The 24,750-nt window shown below is 39.3% G+C and overlaps 1 protein-coding gene and 1 pseudogene across 1 annotated transcript; both read right to left on the bottom strand.

Annotated features, from left to right (window-relative positions):
* Positions 1-49: 49 nt before the first annotated feature.
* On the bottom strand, positions 50-22,775 carry LOC137986178 (A disintegrin and metalloproteinase with thrombospondin motifs 16-like; the record flags this gene model as incomplete). Its single annotated transcript, XM_068833458.1, has 19 exons — positions 22,743-22,775; positions 22,555-22,630; positions 20,590-20,891; positions 19,643-19,823; positions 19,264-19,388; positions 18,483-18,569; positions 16,558-16,655; positions 16,063-16,079; positions 15,633-15,741; positions 13,471-13,590; positions 12,431-12,584; positions 9,064-9,159; positions 7,472-7,614; positions 6,686-6,752; positions 6,147-6,231; positions 3,375-3,496; positions 2,274-2,391; positions 423-515; positions 50-318 (listed from the first exon to the last, which is right to left on the bottom strand). Coding segments are annotated over exons 1-19 (2,295 nt in total), but the record flags the coding sequence as incomplete, so codon positions are not given.
* Positions 22,776-23,100: 325 nt separating this feature from the next.
* Positions 23,101-24,115, bottom strand: LOC137986177 (uncharacterized; annotated as a pseudogene).
* Positions 24,116-24,750: the final 635 nt, after the last annotated feature.

The following is a 24,750-nucleotide window of genomic DNA, read 5'->3' as shown; positions in this document are numbered from 1 at the left end:
TTTTCACGAACGCGTAAGATTGGCGTCTCAAATTATACCTCTAGCATACCTCCAAGAGCTTGGACCGTAACAGTAAAATCGCAATATCATCACCTAAAGTGAACCCCAATGCTAACGCTACCACTCTTGTTTTAAATATTTGATCATCAAGGCATACCACAACTTTCAAGGTCGCAGTAGTTGGTCCTTGCACTGTCAGAACATCTCTGTACTTCACTTTCTTGTGAATGTACTTTATTGTGGCGCCTGTGTATTTGATGGTTGTACTAAAGACACGAGGAACATCGATGAGGTATTTTCCGTTCACGTCTTGAATACCTAAGTGAGAAAAAAAGAATGTGTTTACGAAGTGACCTTTTCGGTATGTTTGGAATTCCATGTAGATGTATAAATATACTCGACAAATTATCTTAGGTACTGACCTAACACATTACTTGTCTTTGAGGATGTCTTCCAAAAAAGAGCCGAAAGTGTACCCGGTGGAAGTTCTTTGATGAGAACAGCATTCCTACTATCTGCAAAGAGAATAGCTTTATTATGAGAACAAAGGAACACGAACTTACGGATCCAACACCACACCTGCGAAAGGATGGGTTTAGATGCAGCTTCACATGGTGCAAGTCCCAGTGCTCTCAATGCATTACAACTGGTCACCTCCTACTAGGATGGGTTAATCATCATCACATCATCATCATCATCGTCATGGTCATCGTCATTATTATTATCATCGTTGTCCTCATCATAATCATCGTCATTATCATCTTACACATCATCAACAGTAGGATTACCACTATCTCTTTTCTGTTTGTTTGAAAGCGTACAGTGAATTTTCGAAATCAGCGCCTGTGACGCCATCTAGCTGCAGGTTATGCAACAATCATGCCAAGGACACTCAAAGTCACCGGTAATCATGTCATTAATGACCGCAGTGTATGATTTCTAAGGGTAATCAATCGTCAAGTTCGCGCGATTTGTGTTGCTTGTCGTCAGTGAAGAAGTAAAAACATGACAGGCAGGTTTGTTTTCTTCAGTTATACTTATTTATTGCTATTTACTTTCTCAACCAGCTTTTATTGAATTTTCACATATTGTCTAATGCTTAGAATGTTTTGTTAATTGAATTATGTGCCAACTTTCTTATGCATTGTACGTGTATTTTATAATTTATTCTCCGTGATCTTTTCTCTAAAGCTATATCAATAGTAATAATAATAATAATAATAATAATAATAATAATAATAATAATAATAATAATAATAATATCAACAGTTATGCTTCGAATTACGAGAACGACGAGAAGAATATACTGTTAAAGTGATTCCAATGGTTATTGGATGTCTCGAAGGAGGAATGAAGGAATTGAAAATCAATAAGAAACGAATATCTGATAACGATAACGATAAAGATAAAGAAATAAAATTAATAGCACATGAGATTCAAAAGACAGTACTGTGGGAGAGCGAATCCCTTATTAGAAAGATCTTATCTGGACTGTTGGCGTGATGGCTACACGATGAAACAAATCCCGCGATATGGTCACGTCATACTGGTCAGCGGATACTTTTTTTGACAGGTTCACTTGATAAAAACATGGATGTCCAATATTAAAGATGTGTGCTGTAAACTAGCATGATACTGGTCACATTGGCATACATGGAGGGGTAGACGGACGTAGGTACGTACGGACCGTCGATGACGTCATGGCTATAAAACTAAAATTTCTCGCATCGCTGGGTTACCATATTTTCTTACTATGGTGCTCCGCGCGCGCGCCGAAAGGAGCTCCGCTAAGAATAGTAATAATAATATGTTTATTTAGCATTTTTATAGCATGACTCACCAAGTTGCAATAATAGTCAGAAACAATTTAAATAATAATGTTAATATATATGGTCATAATGAATACATAATGGTACAGAATCATTAGAACCACGAGTATTTAAATGTCACAAATCTATCAGTGCGCAACAGATTGTTAGGTGTAGCGCAATAATAAGTCATGTTCCCTTTTCATGTTTTTGATAGCAAAGGCAAATGGTAAGCAATTTTAAATGCAACATTAAACTATATTATGTTTTTTTTTCAACCTTGCAGCTGTTGAACGTACTGCCGAAATCACGGTCGGCTGAAAATCGTTATAAAGGTGCCTTTGATACGAAAAGTGCTGCGCATTGCTGAAAGAAACACAAACTAGGTCAAGACGTGTTATGCTTAGCAATGCATAACGTTTGAGTTTCTGGGAGTGAAATAATTTCTTTATAACCATCACTTACTTTCGTTTTCGAATTTAAAGATTCCCATTTCATCTTTACAAGTGTTTCCTCTCCCTCCACATTTGCCACAACGATCGGGCACCTTCCGTGAATGAAGTACGTGATCACATCCTACGTTCTGCGAAGTAACGAACAATCGCGTACTAGTTTTACATCGTCACTTATGAATAGTAGAAAAGGAGACTCAACAGTGCTTCCAACCCAATAAGCATTTTGTTAATACAAGAATTGATAGAGAAAAAATGGGTTTTTACACCGTAGAACCCTTAGATTTAAATAAGAAAGACGAAATATAATCTATCTTTTTTCTACATAAATATTCATCATTGCATAATGTCATTTCCATTCTTACCGTTCCACCTATTATTGTATCACATCCGCTAGTTCCCCATAACTGCTTTGTATTACTAATCATATACAGCACTAGTAATGCCTCTGTAAACTGTAGTCAATATATTTAATTCTCAATCTTTTAATCAACAACAAGTACTGATGGACTTTTTGGCTTATACAGCTGCCGTAAGCAAGCATATTTGAAGCTAGACGTTTCCAAGAGACACCAAACATTGTTTTTGTCCACGTAGCCCTATACAAATCGATAGAATTCAGTACTGTGAAGTACATTTAGGCAAATGGTTCCAGCCTGGCCATGTGGCATTGAAATACTATGTATTTAAAGCGCCAATTCGTCTTTCCGCCTGACATGAGTAAACACACAATCTTCCCAAACTAGAGTATTTTCATCATGTTTTCCCGTATTACTGCCGCAGCCTCAATTCTTCATGATGTCATTATTCATTCGGTCAAATGCTGTTACATGTACCAGTGGATAGTCACTGATATATGTTGAAACTAGAGTTAGGCCGTTTTGTAAACGGCTGGATAATCAATGAGTATAGGTCTGCCTTGAATGTAAACTATTTGCAAGTCATGTCCAATGGGATCTTTTGGGTGCCAACTTCTCGGCTGCCTTCAACAACAACTTATAGCGGAGCTTATGTTAATGTCAGTATTATGAATGCTGTTAGCTATAGCTGATAACGAAGAGTTTTCGGATCAATCATAAAATAATTTTCTTACTCGAGCCAACGCATCTCTTACCTCTCTTTTACCTTCGATACAAACGTCGAAAACATTTCTATCAGATGTTGCTCGAGTTCCATCTTCAACCATACCAACCTTCGTAACTATCCGACCACGTATGCAATACAAACCGCACAAATCTGGAAGTCAAAATAAAAGAAAGACCGCATAAAGACTTTCTAGGTTAAAAGTATACTTCACTGATAGCCCGAATGTACAAAGAAGACATGTAAAAGACGTTTTAGGCTAAAAAAGTTGTGAGACTACTATCCTCTTATTTTGGAAAGGCTAGATTGTAGATTGAACCATACAATAAGCTCGATAATGCACACGTTTTGATTGGTTCTAACTTATGATCAACTGGAGGACAAACAGCTGACGTCATCATCAAAATTATTGCTGCCGCAGTGAGTGAAACTAAAGCGAACGAACGAGGCAGCTCTCTGATCGGAAAAATAACACTTTTTTTTTCTTTGAAATGCAAGGGATTGTTGTCAAAGGCGCGAGGAATTGTTGTTATGCGCGAATGGAGGAATTAAGATACGCGAGAATAGGGCCTGCTCTGTATTTTCATAGTTTGAACTGTCACGCAACAAAAAGTAAATTCGAGATCGTTCAATGACAAAGGCCAAGAACTTGGAATATTGTAGGAAACAAATCTTTTAATCGCCTCATCAAATCTCGGGTGCGTGAGATTCATCGTTTCTGAGTTATTTGTCGAGGCGTTTCACGCAACTTTATACAATTTTATTTGCCGGAGACGCCATGTGTTCCACCACTACGGCGACCGGTATTCAACGAAAACACCTGGAGTTCACTTTCCGATGAAAGTGCCTGCTATTTGCTCATGAGATACAATTCATCCGCATGAACACATCTGCTAATGTACTTGAAAGGCTCAAACTGCAGAGATTCATAGGGATAGACCTTTTTTTTTCAACGAAATAGCCCGATCGGATATTTACACATTGCGATGGTTTATTTCAAGATTTTTCTGGGTAGTAGGTACCAGATAAAGCATGAGGAATAAGCAAGCATTAAGCCCGCGCAACTAAAACTTTCCACGCTTTTCTCTAAAACACTTCTATTCTGATGGTCTGTTGAACCAAAGAAACTCATATAAACAAAAAGAATTGTTTGCCATGTCACTTTCAATGAAGCGAACAGTCGGCTCTTTAATCTTTAGTGTTATTGTTCACTTTCCGCACCTTGAAAATTTATTCTGCTCATCTTAACGTTTGATTGACAGTTGCGGAATTCGGCGAAGGGACTCTAGTATTCCCAAAGCTAAATCAGTTGACCAATCATATCCCACCAGTGCTGAATGCGTGTTTCTTTATGCCGGACTTGTCACATATTTCGCACTGCAAGTAAATGTCACGGAAGACAATAGAATTCTGCGCGATGCTTGTATCGTGGTGTCACGCAAGGCAACAATTCGGAAATTCAAAATGCTGTATTTTCGAAACGAAAAACGTTTCGGAACTGGAAACTTGTAAAAAAATATAATTCTATGTCATCTTCAATTTTCTTTCGATAAAACTCAGAAGTCCTTGCGATTTTCATTGTAGAATTTGACGTCACTGTGAAAACCTTGTGACCAGTGTGAAATGTGGGTCCAGTTGGAGATCCAGTTTGAGGCTCCACGTTTTGTACCATCCCTGCTCAAGTCCTATAAAGTGTTCCTTCAATTCCACGCATGAACCGTCGTTTAATTACCGCAAGCGTAAATGAACGTCTCCCTTCCCCTCGGTAGCATTTCTACTATTAAGATAAACTAGTATAACACAACTAGATGTCATGTTGCCATTCGTCTTTCCGGTAATTCATCACAGGAGACGTCAAAATGCGGTAAGAACATCAGTGACACCATCGAATATCCCCTTGTGTGTTCCTTGTTTCCTCTTACCATTTTGACGTTATCTGTGATCTATTTACTACATAAACCCTCTCCGGCTGCTGGTATGTCGGCTGAAGCTTCGAGGGAAAATGTAAAAAAAAAAAAAAAGAAGAGTAAAATCTCTCAGTCAAGGACATTATCAGCCGACAAACCAGCAAGCCTGGAAGGGGTTTACTTTTTCCAGACCCCAACAATTAATTTTCAGAGGATCAAAAATCAATGGTAAAAAGGTATTGCTGACGTGATGGCGAATACTAGCTTGCGATTGATGTAAGCAAGTGCGTTCAATTTGTCAGTTTAATTAACTTTATTTCTAGTGTGAGAGGACGAAAACTTGACAAGCTGTCACGTGAAATTTAAACTTTCGCGAAGCAAACTCAAAAACAAGGCGCTTTTAGTTTTGTTGTCGCATTTTTCAAACTGCTTGACTAGTAAAAAAGAATGAGTTGGTATCAGGAAAAAAACCAGATCTTTTCAATTGTCACAACTGGGGCTACGAAAGAAGTACAAAAGTGAAACTCAGAGTGTGAAAAGCCTGGAATACTTGAAGGATTCGGGTCGAAAGTGGACTATTGCTTAAGGTGGCGAGTTTGTTTTGTTTTGTTTTTTTCCCACGGAAACGATCAGCAGCAGACGTGGGTGATAGCGTGATAACTGCCCACCACGTGACGTAAAGTAACCAATCAAATAGAGCAAAAATAATGGGCCGGGTGGGTTAAAATTAATACTGACGACAGACGCACGACAACATGGAATCTATGTGTTAAACAGACAACGAGCTCGAGGCAACGAGGAGTTCTGTAAATAAATAAAACCGTTCGCCAAACACATGGAAATTTTGATCTTCTTTGGTCAATTAAAAAAATCCTACATGATAGCTTAACTCTTACCTGGTCCGTGGTAATATTGATTGAAATCCTCGCTTCTTTCTAAACACTTCTTCTGCCGATATGAAACTGACACATTGATGCAAGGCTTTATGGAAACAAGACCAACACAATCATTAATTTTGCTTTATCAGGATAGCACTGTGACAAGTGACAAATGACAAGTAAACTTATGGCATGTTCCCGGTCATAATGTCAGCAGCTTGCTTCCATCTCTTATAAGTTACTATCTGATACCACTATTATAGGACAATTGGGGTTGTAAATCGCTTAATACAGAAGACACCTGTCTCATCAACCCGAGGCGTACTCTGAACGAGAGAAAGTGAATCACTAAACTATCGTAGCTTTGGAATCAGTTTCGTATCTCAGTCTCAAATGGACTCCTTTTCATATTACGTAAAACCTTAAGATATAGTCCGTTACATCAGCCTTGCTCTTTTCAGAAGAAAAGAAGACATTGCCGGTTTCCTTAGTTTTCGATTCAACCAACATGTAATGATTAGTGATAAGGTTAGCTACAAACTACCAAGATATTTTACCATAAAATTGCACATTCTCCAATGACCAAGGTTCGAACCTTGGCAATAGTTTCCTCCATTCTTCGGCCTGTTGAAAATAAATAACGATAAATATATCACCTCGATGCCGTTTAGCCTTCAGTGACAAATTAATCGAGGAAAGATTAGGATTCGCCACAGAGGTTTTCTCCGGGTACTTCGTTTTCCCCTCTCCTCAAAAACCAACATTTGACTTGATTTGCGCTAATTGTTAATTGCAGTTTTAAGTGTCCACGATGCGTGCTCCAGCGCTAGAACGACCAGATAACTTAAATAAAGTTCCTTTCCTTTCCTAGACTACCAGGAAAGGCAAAAAATACAGAACCGAAATAACAAAGATGCAGAAAGTTTGAAATGAAGTAAAACAAAAGGAAAGTGAAAGATATATCATTATTCATGGAAAGAAAAAAAATATGTCAAGAACACGGAAGCGTTGTCCTATGCCACTTTTTGCATTATCTTGAAACCCGGGTTTTGGGAACAGGAGCACCTGGATAATTTGAACTGGAAAACAGGGGAACACAAAGGCAAATCATTTTAGGAATAAGAAGCCTGAGAACAAGTTTAGAAGTAATTTGTGAAACAACGGATCACAAGCAAATTTTTCAGAACAAGTTTAGAAGTATTTTGTGGAACAACGGATCACAAGCAAAATGGAGACAAGGATTTTTCACCCCCCTCCCCCACAATCCTCACGGAAAGACCTCACAACTGGATAACTCAACTGCGGAGGCCAATTATTTTGCCATAAAACCTCACAAAACTCACGATGGGTTGGTACACGTTCTTGCTCTATGCTGCACTCCACCTCCGCAAGTATGCGAGCATGGACTATAGGCTATGGACCAGCCGCTCCAGCCTCCATGAACCTGTGAGCGGCCAGTAGGAACACACCGTCCCTTAATGCACCACTGAGAAGGAAAAGAATGACTAAAAATTAGTGAAACTGGTGACTAATAACATCAGTAGACTTGCTTATTTCTCCCAAGTCTTTCTCTATCATGGTACAAGTACAACACCGCAAAGAATACAATTACAGAAGAAATTTGAATTAGTAGCACTTAATATACAGTCATCTACGACGATCTAAATGGGTCTTTTAAAACTTAACTACCATGGTATATTCCATTTTTATACTACGAGAGGTTTTAGAATTTAGCATTAACGTGTTTTTTTTTTTTATTTCTCTTCGAATCGCGCGACATTACCAACATGACAGAGATATATTAAAATTCAGTCTTAAACAAAAAGCATCATCTCGAGGGTCTGGGGAGTAAACTCATACAAATCCTTATATTTATTCTCCAGAGCCTCGAGATACAGTCTTTTGTTTAGGACGGAATGCACGAAGCAGCAAGTTCTTACGATTTGCTTTGTTATTTGTTATACCTACCTCTTGTTGTCCAGGTAGTGTAGTGGTTATCACACCCGACTACTAACGGCGAGACGTGGGTTCAAATCCCGCTCAGGGCAAATTTTCTTTGAAAACATTTATTTGGAGTGTGCATTGTCAGGGTCTTTCTCTCTCTCTCTCTCTCTCTCTCTCTCTCTCTCTCTCTCTCTCTCTCTCTCTCTCTCTCTCACTCTCTCTCTCTCTCTCACTCTCTCTCTCTCACACTCACTCACTCACTCACTCACTCACTCACTCACTCACTCACTCACTCACTCACTCACTCACTCACTCACTCACTCACTCTCTTGTATTTTCTAGTTATTCTGAATGGGAAGTGATATTTAAGCTTATGTAGGCTCTTTGCCTTCTTGTTGCTGGACTGGAAATCGGATTTGTTTTATTGTTATGCTCGATCATATATCAGTCTTGAATTTTTTTGCTGCTCTGTATGTAAGTTTATGGCATCGGGAAAAATGTAAGTGATGCCATGTGGATGTATAATTCTCGCCATATATATATATATATAATAAAGAAATTACTTTGTGCGGATTTTTATTCACTTGTTGCAATACTTTGGAAAAATCAATCGTTCGCTGAGCTCATTTGAACTTCGTTTTCTAAAGTATTCAAATCGTGAATCAGAATCCGTACGTTGCACTTTCTGTGAAGTAAGCTATATTTATTGTATACTTAGCAACTATAGTAACATGCGTGTTGCACTCTATAACCTCTATTGCACTCATGAGCAATCAGAACATTCTGTTGCGTATATAGTAATTACAGATTAACTTAATGGTCTTTTGTTTCTTATCTTTTATTCAATCTGTCGTATGTTATAAAAAGACAATAAATCAACAAATAAAGAATATATCCAAAAAAAAAAACAAATTAATGTGTCTACGCATCTGGCTTTTGCTTACAGCGGCCTCGCTTCTAAAAATCAAAACAATCTTACGGCCACACTTACACTTGCGACATCACAGGATGTGCCGTCAGCCGCAGGAACACCTCTAGATAAGTATGAATATCCATCTTTTGTACAATGAAGCAAGCCACAATATACCTAGAATTAAGAGAATAATAATAAGAATATCTCATAGCTTCGAGCGGAACGCCAAAACAAGTACATGACTATATCAGTTCGTTGCAGTAGGATGCTGTGCTTCTTTTAAAACGCTCTTTTGAACGTTATTCCCTTGTTCACATATTCGCATTCATAAGCAGTTTTGAAAGGCTTGTAGTTAAGATCAAGTATTTGAGAAGTTTTGAAGCGACAGAGTTGTCAATAGACGACAGTTCCAATTTGTACTACTTATTATCATGAAACGAGAACCACCCCCTCCCCAACACACGCTCACACTGCCCATAAATTTAATCTGCTTCCTCTGTTTCAAGGCTAATGGAAACTATTTTATTGTTGTTTCACTGTCGAGTCATTCGGCAATATAGACGTTTTATGACAATTTTGGTAGCATTCCTTTGGTCTGTAAAGTGAATCCTTTTTCTTCGCCTTTTTTTTCATAACGACAGTAGCTGCTTTTCACAGTCGGAGAGAACATAATCACACTCTACACTCTGGGGCATTAACTTGCTGCAAGAGAGAATTAGATAAGAGTGTTGATTCATCACTTTGCGGCCTTGAGCCAGCGCAGTCACAAATGGATACTGATATGTACTTTGCGTGCGAAACAAACAAAGGGTTGCCAATTTTAACCAATCGGAAAAAGCCATGTCACGTGTGACTGCTTCTGCCATGTTTTTCTTTTTTTTTTTTATAAGGGGTATTGTACGGGTCCGCAAATGATCCCAGGACCGCAAATGATCCCAGAACCGCAAATGATCCCCAAACTGTACCGCAAATGATATCAGGACCGCAAATGATCCCATATTGGACCGCAAATGATCCCCATTTTGGACCGCAAATGATCCCGAAAAAAAATTGAGGAACGGCATGGAGGGTGGAATGGTCTGGACAGAGAATTAATGTGAAGAGCGCTTATTATTTTTATTAAAAATCACTTTAAATGGCTCACACAGGTTTCTGTCTCATTCTAGTTTTTCAGAAAGACTGAATTTTGTTTTCTGACCACGATGTTAGAATGTGCCACATTTATCGGATACAATCATTAAAAACTAACTTGGACGCAGTTCTAAACTGATTGTGACCAGGCGCCCGTTTCTCGAACTCTGCGTGTCTCTACTGTTTGTAATCGTTTCGTGGTTTTGCAGTTACTGGTTATGCGTGACTGACACCCAAATACATTTTCATACTCAATACGAAATGTCCCTGAATCGAGGCCGCTGGCAGACCCGATTTTTCTAGGAAAATCGAAAAAGACTCTGCTCGCACGGTTCGAGAAACGGGCCCCTGGTCAGAATCAGTTTAGAACCGCGTCCAAGTTAGTTTTTGATGATTGTGTCTGGTAATTAAAATGTGGCAAATTTATAACAGCGAGGCAAGAAACAAAATTCAGTCTTTCTGGAAAACTATAAGCCAAGACTTACAGTGCGACGCGCCTTAGCGTGGCCATAGTTAATGCATGGAGATAGTTATGAAACTCGACAAGTTGCTTTGTTTCATGTTTTTGTCCGTATTTTTGGCCTTGACTCTGCACAAAACACACCTTTTTTGAAGAAGATAACCAATCAAATCCTTCGATTTAATTATGCGTATATAAGTTGCGAACCCGTGCGAAGCGAAAACAAAAGATTGTGCAGGGTCTCGGTCAATTCAACATCGATTGCGACATTGTTCTCGCTTTTAAAGGTTTTAAGGTTTCATAACCAGTCCCTCGATTAACTGTGCCGTGGCCACCTAACAAAGTTTTTTAGAAATTGTCCCCCAATCAGGATGTGTGAATTTGATTGACAGTCACGCCTGATTGGAAAGTTCGCACAGTTGTAAGTTGAACACTGTAGGATGGGTTGTTGAGTTGACGCATTTACACGTAATTGTCAAATGTGAAAATTTGTTGGGTGGCCACGGGAAGGCGCATTGCACTGTAAAATGATTTGAATAAAAGCGCTCTTCACATTAAACTTTGTTTCCACTCCACAACAAATAGCAACACAGCATCGCTGAACCAGATAAGTTTATTTTGGAGCGCCTGGCGAGAACCAACCCGAACTCTATATAACGCAAACAATTTACAAACTACGTAACAAATCCTTAAAAAGCAACCAAGGATAAAGCTATCTCCGCACGTACAAGTCGTTTACAAGTGCCAGTAGGGCTGATGAGCCACAACACTTTAATTAATGCGCAAAATATATAGCCTACTACTCCGAACGAGCAATCAGTCTTCGTACCAGTTAGGCTGGACAACAACAGCTCCGTCATTGCATTTGGCTATAAGATAAACAGGCCATATTGGCCTACTTGCCCAAATAGGCTCACATTATAAGCTTTGTGCCAGTCAGGCTGCCTGTTAGGCTGGGGATCATCAACTCAGACGTAAAATATAAGTAAAATACAATATAAACGTAAATTACAAAAAACTAGTAGAGCTGAGCAAATGCAGTTTGAACGGAGGCCAGAAAAAACCTGCCAGAAAAAACTTGGGTAGGAACCAAGGCTCAAGCTCCAAGCGATTAGAAGCCCATCCTACGATCGAAGCCTTTACAAAAAGGAAATGAGAACAGCCGATCTTACCACACTGGATGCATGGTACCTAGAAAAGAAAACTAAACAAAGAAAAAATTAAACGAAACGAAAGAACGCGGTTGGTTCGGAAGCCTAGATGACAACCACGTGTTATACCCGGTCTTATATACCCCTACATCGTTGCCCATGATGCCCCGGCCTGGAACCCAGGCCCTTGCTGTATCTCGTGCCAACAAATAGTTATTTCAGTCTTATGCGCTAGCTCACTCGTCAGAAACAACATCTCTCTATCCAGACCATTCCACCCTCCATGCCATTCCTCAATTTTTTTTCGGGATCATTTGCGGTCCGGGATCATTTGCCGTCCTGGTATCATTTGCGTTACAGTTTGGGGATCATTTGCGGTTCTGGGATCATTTGCGGTCCTGGGATCATTTGCGGACCCGTACAGTATGACAAATTATCTTATTCCAACTCGCTTATATTTCTCTTCAAGTTTTGGAAGTTACTTGATATCTGAAACCACCAGGCAAGAAATAAGCTTAAACCAAACAAGTTTCTTGAATTTTTGGGAAAACGCAATTTTAGTCCGACGTTTGCCGTGGGCAGCTACAGAGTTAAACCCATTCATACGTTGATCAACATCCAGTGATTTCTTTGACTAGGACACACTTGGGTTTGCGTGCAAGAGCCTCTTGGAGGAAAAACAGCAATAGTTAACATCGCTTACCGGTTTACTTGCTCGAAAGTGTTCATTATAATGAGATTGGCACTGTTTATCGGCATCCCACAATTCACCAGGCAAAAGTGACGGGTCCACTCTAAGAGGGAGTCTGGGTAGAGAACCAATTGGTTCGTTGTCAAGGCAAGACGAACGACTGCTCCTGTACAGAAAAAAATAATAATAACAAAATAAAAATAAAATAACGTAAAATAAATAAAATAAATAAAAACAATAAGAAAATTAGAGAACAAGCAAACCTTTACAGGGCCTGAAGGCGGAAAGAAAAGCCACATGATTTTTGTTGGACAGACAATTTTAAAGGATATTTTTAAATTTTGATAATTTCTCTGCTATCTATAGCGAGAATATTTTTGACGTCGCCTATTGTCATTAATGAACCAATCAGCGCCTCATTGGCTGCCAAGACAGAGGGTCTTTGTTTCCGTGGTTGGCACATTTAATACCAAAAGCAATGTTTGTAAACAGAGATCTTCCCTATAGTACAAGATAGCAAATTTATAGAGAACGTGCCTGGAAAACTCGCATCAATCTGCCCGTCTCTTTCAAGATGTTTAAGTTGTACGCATCAATTTAATTTGACTACAAATCGGAACGCTTTCTAGAAACTACGCTATATCGAATGAGATCGGCACTTCAATTGTAATAGTTAGTGGAAGAGGAGAAAAGTTCAATAAAGATGCCTTATGTTAAAAAATTTTTATCTTAACACAAAATAACATCAAATGCCTTATGGTAACAAATTCCGGGATTCCGGGACCAATTTCCATGGAAGGCTCTTGGTCACTAAGAATTTCATCAATGCTCTTCAATGTTGGGGACTGTTCATAAAAAGGGAACTAGGTCCAGTCGCAAATGGAATAAAAATCGAAATCCTTCACGATCCTGCTGGATAACGTGAGAGCTCAGAAACTAACTCTGATTGATTGATTAATTGATTGATTGATTGATTGATTGATTGATTGATTGATTGATTGATTGACTGGCAGACTGATGGATGGTTACATGGACCAATTGATTGAGAGTACCTAAGAAATTCCTGCATAAAGGGTCGGCTGCAAGGTGACCATCTCATGGCATTTTCTCCACTGGGCAAAACCGGATTCATAATATACTGTCCACACGCCTGATGATGATTGAGGCCAAAGCTGTGAAAACATTTAATAGAATTTGCAATTATTTCCCTGTTAATAAAAACTCACTAAGGCCCATAGGCTCCATTTTCGTGCGAATCTGCTTTGCAAGTACCTTTTTGCCCTATATTCTAATTAACACTTGCTCATCGGCTTCTTACAAAAAAAATACCTTTTACCACTTCTCGGCCAAGTGAAAAGCTTTGCCATATACTTCGAAGAATTTCTTAGGATGAGGCACTTAGAAGATTGGTTTATGTCATCGCATGTGCCTTCGTGCACAACAGAGTGAAATTAATCCTTAATTGCACGAAGGCATATTACTATTACACGTTTCACATAAAGGGCAGAATTATTTAAAGGAAGCCCGTTCAGTGCCGCGACAGATTACGATCAACTTAACTGACCAATTGGTTCAATGAACAGTTTAATCTTAAAATTAAAGCAAACAGACTTTCATTAACCCTGCCAGCAGAGACTTTCTTAAATCTACGAGAAAGAAAGGACTCTGCAGAAATCATGTCAAGTCTTTTTTCTACAGAGACTGTCTTTTTCGCCCTCTGGCGAGTTTTAGAGAGGCTCTGCTTGCATGGTGACTTTCATTCGGTTAAGGTCCAATTCAATAAATCGTTGGTGACAACAGAAATGGAGCTTAAAATGAATTTTATAAGTGGACAAAAAAACAATTTAATCGCAGAGCATTCTCTTTGTAACTTCGCTTCCTCTGGAAAAGCAATTGTTAAACCAGTTGGGATCAACTAATGATGCCATCTTGATTATCAAAAGTGCCCTCTCGATTAAGAAAAAAATGGCTTCCGTGTAAGCCAATCAGAATTCAATAATTTGCCCGGTATCTGATAACTAATGGTAGTAGGACTGAGTGGAGTCCATTTCGTCTGTAATCATACGACTGATTACAAAATCTGACGACCGCACAGCGAGTATGATAACAGACCGAATTGGACGACACGAAGTCCTCTTACCAATTAATCATAACAGGAGCCCATGACTAGGAGTTTCCCAATGCATTATATCCTTGACTCCACCTTTGCGCGTATCTTTCTATTTTTAGAACTAATCCTTCAGCAAGAAACTCACTTTTACAACAATTTACATCAATTTGCACAATTTGCATACATTGTTTTTGCTACTTTTGTCTTTGTTCCACAATAACTTTATTCTGATTGCCATTCTAAACAGTGTGTGCAGAGCCGAAGAATTCGTGGCGTTCTAGAAATAGAAAGATACGAGCAAGGGTGGACTCATAGGGCTTGTATAGCAGAGGCAAGTTCCTAATCATGCGCTCCTGATCATAAAAATTACAATTGTCGAGAAAAGAAGAAGGGCCAAGTTATAAAAGAAAGGGAAGATTTGCATCAAAAGACTGACAAAGGAGGCGTAAATTGTTTAATGTCGCTCTGACAGAAAGACAGAAAGCAACAATTATAAAGATTAAGCGTTTGCAAACATCCCAATAGCGAGAATTTAAATCTCCAAATATTTTCCCCCAACAGTCACTTGTTGTTTACGCTTCAGTAAGCTTCACCAGAATTGGCCATTTTCTTATCCCCCATAATGCATTTTGTTTGCCCCCGAATTTTGCGTAAAGCATTGTTTTCAAATGCTCTTGGAAATATGCAGTTGCCCAAGAGCTTCTGAAAACAGTGGTTTATGCTTTTTTTTTTCTGAGGGGGGGGGGGGGGGGGAGCGGGCAGGAGGTAGTGTGGCCCAGTGGCGAGGGCGCTTGCCTTGAGATCCGGAGATCCCGGGTTCAAGACCCGTTCTGATCACTCGTTGAATTTGATCCTGGTAGTCCCTGATTCAACTTCCCAGCTGCACTTGTAAATAGTAAACTGGTTTGCCCCCGGCTAGTTGGGATTCTTAACAATTGTTGTTTTTCTCTTCAGTCGTTTCGTTGTGTTTCATTGGCCCTGAAAAAGGCCTATAAGGAGCGGCCACTTAAGTATGTATTGTATTGTATAAGCAAAAAAGTGTATTATAGAGAATGCGAAACTGGTCAATTGGTTTCTGTGGATATTTATTAAAAGGCGACTTACTTGTGCCCAGTTTCGTGTGCAATTGTCCCTGCAGTCTGCAGTCCTAATTCGTGATTGACGTTAAATGCTCCACTAGCTGTTGCACACAGTTTTCCAACTTCTGCAATTCCTGTTTAATCATAAAATTTTAGACATTTCTCTTCCTCTCTTTCTGGTATTGTGAAATACATAGCGTAATATCATGAGGAGATTGTCCCCTTCTTCTTCTGGGGTGTAACAACCTGCACTGGAAAAATAACTTTGATAAAATACTTCAAGCCCATGAAAAAGTTATATTTTGATAGGCTGATGTAATATAATTTTTACGATATTCTGCTTCTTGACTGAACTCAAGGTTTAAAAGAAGGTTTTACGCTTTATTTGTCCTTTTCACTGCTACAGTGCGAGTTAGAAGCTTCAATATGTACACTCAAAACAGTACAACACTTACCGCCAGCTCCAATGAGGCTATAATGGAATCATAAAAAGAAAAAAATATTAATAATAAGGGAACCTGTGCAACAACATACTGGCACATATTTCATGTCTTTAGGCGAAGACTGATGATAATTTCTCCCATTGTTAAAGAAATACAAAAAACAATTGGATGCTTTGCGTCGTGCCTCGCTACCCGGCTGCCTTTATTGTTTGCTTGTCTCTTAGGACGGTCACTATATTTAATATACAAGTCCATGAAACAATGAAACACATACAATGTGGAAACATTTGAGAACAAAAAATAACAAATAATTCATTCATTCTCGTCCCAGAGCCCTCTTTTTCTATAGACGAAACGAAGGAGTCGAAAACGCGACCAAAAGAAACGAAAGGCTCTGGATACGAGATTGGTAAATAACATAATTAACTAATTGTTGACTAAACAAAACAAAAAGTTTCCCCGGCGCCGCCAAGGTCATCTTTGCGCTGCATGTAATTTCAAACTTACCTGGATATATACGAAGTGACATCCACAGTTCCCGCAGGAATGTTATTCGATGCCCAAGACTTGAATTTATCTAAGAAATTTCCGTCATACATCCCAAGCTACCAAAAAAGGAGATATTCAGTAGGTTAAGGTAATTGGATAAGAGATTGGAATTAATTATCAGAAGATATTGTAAGTCTAACAAATTTCAAAGAAGCATTAGTAAGAGTTCCTGTGTGATAAGTTAACGTTGCAATCTTGACTTTTATTTTCATTTGTTTTTATGCACATATTTGAAGATCCGCCATAGGGATTTTCTTTAGGGAATACAGATAAACTGGGTTTTCCGCAATAGGAAGATAATACCGAATTAGGTAATATATAGATTTAGCAAACCCTAAAAGCGGAGCTCCCGTTTCTAACCCCAGAAGGCAATGTAGTTTACATGGAAATAATTATGCTTCTGCATAAATCACAAAATTTAATCATCATTACTGTATACAGGTCACAGTGATCAAACAGATCAAAACAAACAAGCCTTGCAAACAACCAACGATTTTAATCAACAACTAAAACTGAAATGACATGCACAGTAATCGCTTTCACAACATTTTGCGTTTGGTAGACAATCTTTTACTCCCTCTCTGTTCAGTTTAGATCAACAGCAGAAATCTAATTACTTACTAAATTCGCTTACTTGACCGCAATTTCACAGTCAAACAAAGCAGCTCATGACTGAACATCCATTTCACACAAAAAGCCTTTAAATGTGATTGATGAAATATGCAGAATCTCTGTCAACACGGAATTAGCGAATTTTACAAAATCTGAGAGGCTGCGAGGGATATCAGTTAAGAAGGAAAACATTTTACCCGAAAGCTATCAGTTGTAAATAGGTTTTTTGTCTCTCGCTCTATTTCTTTCAGCTTTACGGTGATTTTCTCTGAAATTTTCTCTTCTTCTCCTTCCTCGGCTTCTCTCGAGTCTTTCTTCGCTCAAATTTATCAAGTTTCGTCGCCTCTTCTCTCGTTCTCGTTCCCGCTCTTTGTTGCTTTTTATAGTACTGCTCCTTATCCCGTTGCTCGTTGCCGAATGCAACGCTGCAATGCAATTTCCCGCCAAGGAAAATTGCCCGAACACTCCCGTCCCCAGAGGCTCCCATGCCTCCCCACCTCCACCCTGACAGTGTGTACGAGCGGACACAGGTGACGTCATAAACAAAATTTCTCGCATGGATATATTTTTCAAAAATTCTTATCCATGGTGCTCCGCTGGCGCGCTTGGCCCGCCTGAACTCCGCTAAAAAAAGACACTAAAGGTGGAAAAGGAACATGTCTTAATGTCATTGTAGGTTCATCAAATAGGCTTTATCTTCATTGGTGTTAGTTTGTAGTTTTGCAACAGGGCGTGCTTCCCAGGGGGGAAAATAGCTTGTGTTGCCTTATTCCATAAGATATTTTGTCTACGTTCCCACGTTCCCAAGTTCAAATTAGCAGTGTTACTTTGTTCCCCAAAACGCCTGGGAGACCACCAAAAGGCTCTCCACAAATGATCATCAAACGCAACTACGAATGATTAATACTGTAATGCGCCAGTGAGAAGGATAATAGTTTCGTTGCTTGGCAACGGGCGAAAGAGCAACTAAAAAATGAGAGTCCTACTCAGGATTTGTACAGACGGCCGCTGTAACACCTGTCGGATGCTCGGCATTTTCAGTTATCGTTTCGCGCGTTAACAAGCAACTAGCGTATCATCTTCCATTCTCTCAAGTCTAAATAAGATCAGCTAAAGCTAGACATAGCAACCAATTCGTAATTGCAAAAGGAACCAAAATTGTGGGCGCGACAATTTCATGTATACTCAAGTTTCGCTAGCTTGGGCGGGAAAATCGCATGTATAATAAAGCTTCGCCCCTTGCTAGGAAAACAGAATGTTCAGCTCCTCACCATCGTTGAATTCAAAACGACAATATGCTTTACGACATAGGAAACCCTTATGTCTCCGATACTAGGATCTTCGAATACGCCAGCAACCTGCAATAAAAAAAAAACTGCATGGATACCAAAGATATGATTGTAGTCCATAATTGGTACGTTTGTCAATTAAATTACCTCTTAGTTTCACTTTGCATTTTTCAGGAATTAAAAATTCCTTAACCTAACATAGTTGGTAACCAACAACAACAAAATCAAGAGCTCCGTGTACTCAAATTAACTATGTTCAATTTTTGGCCCATAAATGGTAAGGGAAATTGGATTCTTAAAATAATCCAGGAACTCTATTCATTCAATTCAATAAAACTAAGGGAAAGATACCAGAAGTTATTCCGGTCGAGAATATCAGTCTGCAGCCGGGTGTAGATGTCGATTTTGGCAAGCCAGGAAAACCGTAGTACTCGGAGAAAAAGTGTCGGAGTCAGATTGAGATCGGTTGAAATTCACCCCACATACGACCTCATGGCCTAGACCAGGGTGGAACCCGGGTCGCAGAGGTAGAAGGCGCTGTTAATAACTGCTTAGACATCCTGACCGAAGTTAATTATAACTCCAGCAACGTTGGTACTCAATAACCCTAGTGACAGCGCGGAAGATTATATAGGAATAAAGAAAAAGGTTCAAGGATTTGAACTATTCAGGGACTCAAAATGAATGTATTTTCAACTGAGATAACTTGCAATCTACGTAGAGAAAGGCAAGAAGAATACGGAGGGAAAGAGTATTTTCTTACAATATTGCCAAGTACAAGCAAGGCCGTCGAGATGTTCATTGTTTGGGAATATCTCTTTGACGTGATTTCATCTGTCACTAAGGCAACCTCCAGAATTTTATTTGGTAAGCTTGAACTTCTTTTAACTGGGAAAAGAAAGCAAAACCAAGCAAAAGTTATAAACATATGTAAACAAAATCTCGTAGGTCAAGGTTACAATGAGCGAATTTTTTTTTTATAAGCCTATTTAGTGCAAGGAAATCAGGTGACATGGGCTCTCAACTGCTATATGTTGTATGCAAATTGTTTCTACATTATTACACGTCATGGTAACAAAACGTAAGGGAATTGAGCCTGGCACTCGATCTCGACTACTATTATCTTACTAACATCATTTTACCTTTGGAGTTAATGAAGCTACCATGTTTTGTTTCCTCCGAAGGAGGTGATATTTTCATTGATCTTTTGACAACAACGTGTGACCTTGACCCGTCCTTTCCCCTGTTCTGAACGTGTTCTTCGAGATGGGTGGGCAGTGGCTGAACGTACAGGGTGTCCTGGGAGCGTTGTATAACACCATGCTGGAAAAAAAAATTGTTAGAGTTTGCTTATTTTTATAGGAGAATTACATGCAACCTGTTCGTTAGGTTATCACAAACAGCTAACGGCTATTTTCCATTTGTCAAATAAACGGTTTTCTGCAACTCATTTACTTAGTGGAGATGCATGGCCTGTTGAGACCATTTTAAGAGCGGTAGGCCAAAAAGTTCTAGGCGAGACAAACGTGTTAGGGGATATAGTTTACGTATTTGTCAGGAATTACATGTCATCTGGAGCCGTTGAGCTCCAATTGACAATAGGAAGTTTAAGCAAAGGCGAAGGCTACGGCAACGAAAGCGTCAGTCCAAATATAACTTAGCGCAATCGCAATTATTCCGTCTTGTTCTCATTGTACAATACAAGCGAACTATCCTGTAACTGGATGGGTACGAACGGTTAATTTTAAAATCAAAACTGAAAACGACTTTTTCATTGTTATATGCTCACGTTGTTGCCGCAACCTAAAATTCGTTGATTTCACGTAGTTTTTTTGTGGAGTACGGCAGAGAAATGCACGGAAATTCGTGTTGCACGTGCAGCTCGTGTATTTTTCCTTTTTTTTGCTTTGTAGCGTTACCGTAGCCGTACCCGTCGGCTTTGCTTTAACTCCCTAATGATTGGCATAGGCTGTCCCTTTACCATACCCCTCCCCTCCCTTCCACAGTCTCTGATATTAGAGAGATTTAACATCACGTTTTACGTGAAACGCGAACGGCAAAAGTGACCACGTGACCATGATTTTCTCACCAGCCCTCCGTCATCGCTCACTGCTACCATAGAGTCTGGGTCATTTGCAAGCTTTCCAAGGTAGAAATTGTTTCTGGGAATGGGAAGAAGCTCCATCGATCCATCACTACGCATGACTTCAACCTTTAGGTCGGGTGACACGAGTTTTCTATTCAGTGAAAGTTGGAGGGGCACCTCTTCTTCAAAAGCGTTTAATTTATAAAGCTTTTTTTCATGAAGGGCATCACTTGTTAGAGCTCTCTTTGGTCGCTGGTGCTTTTCTCTTTCTGATGTATAAAATACATCAAGGTCGTATTCAGGAACTGCGAGAAAAGAATCGAAAGGGATGCATTTCAATTGACAAACACGCAATTAGTTTTCACTGAAAATTTAAGCTGCAATCTAGTACAGTTGTAATTCCGGTCAGGACGGAAACTGTCAGTCTCTCGACAACGAAACGAGAATGTGTGGATTTATTCAAGACCATTACATATGGTTCAGAACAAGAAATCTTCAGCAAATTATGCTGGTGATCTGAGATCGACATCATTATTTTCTAAGTGGCGTCTACAACGACTTGCATTGGTTACTCAGGGAATCTACGTTAATTATTGTCTTATAAATGCTAAATCTGCCTGCATCGTTGTCAGAAGAAATCTTATATTATATTACCCAAGAATCAGTTTCTCATAGCCAAGCAAGGCTGGATTTCACTCATATTCTCTTTAAAAAGTAGGTAAAAACATATATAATAAAAATAAACTAAAGCGAACCCCCCAAATATTGGCATCAAAGTGCCGGACATGGAATGGAAAACCACCGGACCAAACGTCTGGACTCCGGCCTCAAACGAAAACCCATTTCCATGCATATAGTTTTGATTTGTCTACTTATTAAGTCTCTGAAAATAAAACTAAGGGATAGGCCTTTTGCAACAAACGATCACATGGTACAAAATCCGCCATGCTGGAGGGCAAGGTCATTATTATCCCCCAACTGGGACATTAAAACAAAGGCAAGTCAAGTTTGACTGGTTCAGGTCTCATTGTTTTAATGTCCCAGTGGGGGAATAATAATGAGCTTGCCCTCCAGCATGGCGGATTTTGTACCATGTGAGCGTTTATTGCAAAAGGCTTGTTAGTGTTCTATTTAAAAAATTCCTAAGGGGATGCCCCCAGACCCCCTAGGTATCTCGCGCTCTCGCGCCTTTCAAAAACCCTGTACGAGGAATACAAGGGCATCAGGACTCGTTTTGACCCAATGAGGTCTGGCAATAAAAACTGATTACACTGGTATTTACTAAGATTGTTTTTCCACCTACTTAAAGTCATCTTGATATGAAGGGAAACAGGTCTGGCGCCGTGGTTAAATCATTCCCTTTCCCCCTTGCCAATCTGTTGTCCGAGAACCCGTCAAATCAAATGAAGTAACTTTATTTATCCACAGTATTCTCATTAGTTACATTCAGTAGTACTTGTAAAATACTGGTTATTAAAATTCGTAATATAAGCTATCTAAAACTACAAGAAATCAAGTAAACTGTTTTACATGAGAGAAGTGTTTAACCAAGGAATTACATCAAAAGAATACCCTGCAGCTAGCATGAAAAGATGCTAGAGATCCTGCCCGCTGCAACAGAGTTGGTAAACTGTTCCATAATTCCAGACCACTATACCTGGAACGGTTCTTAAGAAAGTCGGTGTTTCGTCTGATTTGAGTTAAATTGATATGATTTTTACTATAGTGTCCCTAATTAGCTCCAATTAGCGCCCAAGCGCTAGAATACTTGACACTTTAATAAAGTTAATATTATTATACCATGATAAAATGTGTTTAGCTCACGTTATATCGCAGTATATAGTAATGTCGTTGTTGTCAACGATTGTCGGTTCTTTTTTTTTTGCTACACAGTCCGCGCACTTGTTGTTAATTGTGCAAACTAATGTCCATGTACTACAATTAAAACTATGTCCAGGGGTACATTACCTCTAGACAGATCATCTGTTCCAAAGAAATGCTGTAATTCCATCTTTGTCATCTTCTGATGCAGCGTGTGTTCTGTCTGAATCGAAACAAGCATGCATGCATTAACTCATCAATTCACGAAAGCTGTAATCGTTATCGTAACTTGAAAAAGTAAATCAAAGGAGGAAGAATCAACTCTTTCAGCTAACCTTTTTCGAGAGAGTCCCTGCCGTGGCTGTCATCAAGGTAAAAACGAGAAAAAAATCACACCCGTTATTACTTATCATTAGGTGCCTCTCATGTTGCTGTTATCATCATCATCATCATCATTACTACTATTATTATTATTATTATTAGTATGATTTTATTATTATTATTAGTATGATTTTATTATTATTATTATTTAATTATTATTATTATCATAAACAAGCAAATATTAACGTTAAAAGCCGACGTTTCGGCGTCATCGTGACACCATTCTCAAGGCAAATAGGATAAATAATGCGATATCGGTTTGATTTAAATAGTCTCTACAAATTAACATAACAACAAAGGATCACAAGTTCTTCAAGTGAATACCTTCGCGCGAATAGAATCCGTTTGCACGTTTAGGGATGGTTTAAGTTTTCTTATGAAAAGCATCTCCTTAATTAGGCAATCAAACTTGTTAGTACATTTGGTAAGCACGTGAAATTGTTCTGAAAAACAAGGTGGTACGTTTGAATTATGGTCGCCAAAATAATGTTTACAAATTGACGACGATTTTTGTTTGTGTCCATCGACGCGTTCGTGGAGGTGGTCGCGAGTGTAACCAACATATCCTGCATCGCACAGGTTACATTGAAATTTATAAACTACACATTGTTGGTTAACAATGGCTGGCTTGACTTCTCGAACTTTAAGGTCTTCGTTGAGTTTTCTGCTGACGAACACGGGCTGAATGGTGGTCCTGATTTTTGAGCTGAGGTCTGTGAGACGCCTTTTCACTACATTAGCGGAGACCTTATCTTTGAAAGGTATGATAACTCGGATGGGGGGGTGTAGTCGTGTCGGTTGATGGAATGTGCTGCTGGTCTGCTACCTTAGAATCTACAAATTTCTTGACAGCCAGGTTGAACAGGTGCTCCGGGTACTTAAGCTTTAAGAATACAATCTTAAGTCGATCGCATTCTTGTGAGAAGTAAGACCAGTCGGACGATATGCGGTAAGCACGATCTAACATTGTGGTAATTAGATTGCGCTTGTAACGGATGTCCACGTGGCTCTGGTAGTGGAGTAAAAGGCCCGTGTTGGTTGGTTTTACCTAAACCTTGGTCTTGATTCTGGTAGCTAAGTTTAACAGTTCAAAACCAATGAAAGGAAGCGAAGCATTCCGTTCCACCTCCATAGTAAACTTTGCTGATGGGTGGCAATTGTTTAGGGTGTCAAGAAAAATCCCGGCTGATGCTATGTCAGGCATGATGGTAAAGGTGTCATCCACATATCGTCGATAATAGGAGGGCAATTTGTCATCTTGATCGAGTTTATCTTCAATGGAGCACATAAAAACATTGGCGAGCAGAGGACCAAGAGGGGATCCCATTCCGACGCCATCTGTTTGCTCATAGAGATTTCCATTGAACTGAAATAGTTGGTTCTTAGTGGCTGCGTTGAGTAGTTCAATTAGCTGGTCTCTAGATAGGTTCAGTTCATGAGTCTTGTTAAACCAGTCATCATTGAAAGCCTTGTCAGCTAGAATCTGGATAGTTTCATCCAATGGTACATTGGTAAATAGAGAGGTGACATCGTAAGATACGAGAATATCACCTCTCTTGATCTCAAGGCTTTGTACTTCGTTGACAAACTCAAAGGTGTCTGTGACTGTGTACTGGTTACATGAGAGTGGTTTCAGTTTCTCATCCAGCCATTTAGCCAACGCGTAGTTATACGTATGCGTAGCGGAGAGAATTGGGCGCATAGAAAGTTGCAAAGAAGTACTTTAGATATGACGGCACTAATTTGCTTTTCCCGTTGTAAAAGCGGATGATAATATTTCACAGGTCTTCCTCTTGTTTTGGGTCTCTGTGTATCAACTGGTCTAAATTTGCTGGTGTCATTGATGGAAGCTTCAGATAGCAGGCGCAGATATTCGGATTTGTCCAAAAAGTTCGAGAAGTCAAGCCAGCCATTGTTAACCAACAATGTGTAGTTTATAAATTTCAATGTAACCTGTGCGAT

This window comes from Montipora foliosa, unplaced genomic scaffold (assembly GCF_036669935.1).
Source record: "Montipora foliosa isolate CH-2021 unplaced genomic scaffold, ASM3666993v2 scaffold_154, whole genome shotgun sequence".
Classification (NCBI taxonomy): domain Eukaryota; kingdom Metazoa; phylum Cnidaria; class Anthozoa; order Scleractinia; family Acroporidae; genus Montipora; species Montipora foliosa.
The sequence above is the reverse complement of the archived record's forward strand: the minus strand, read 5'-3'. Positions and strand labels throughout refer to the sequence as shown.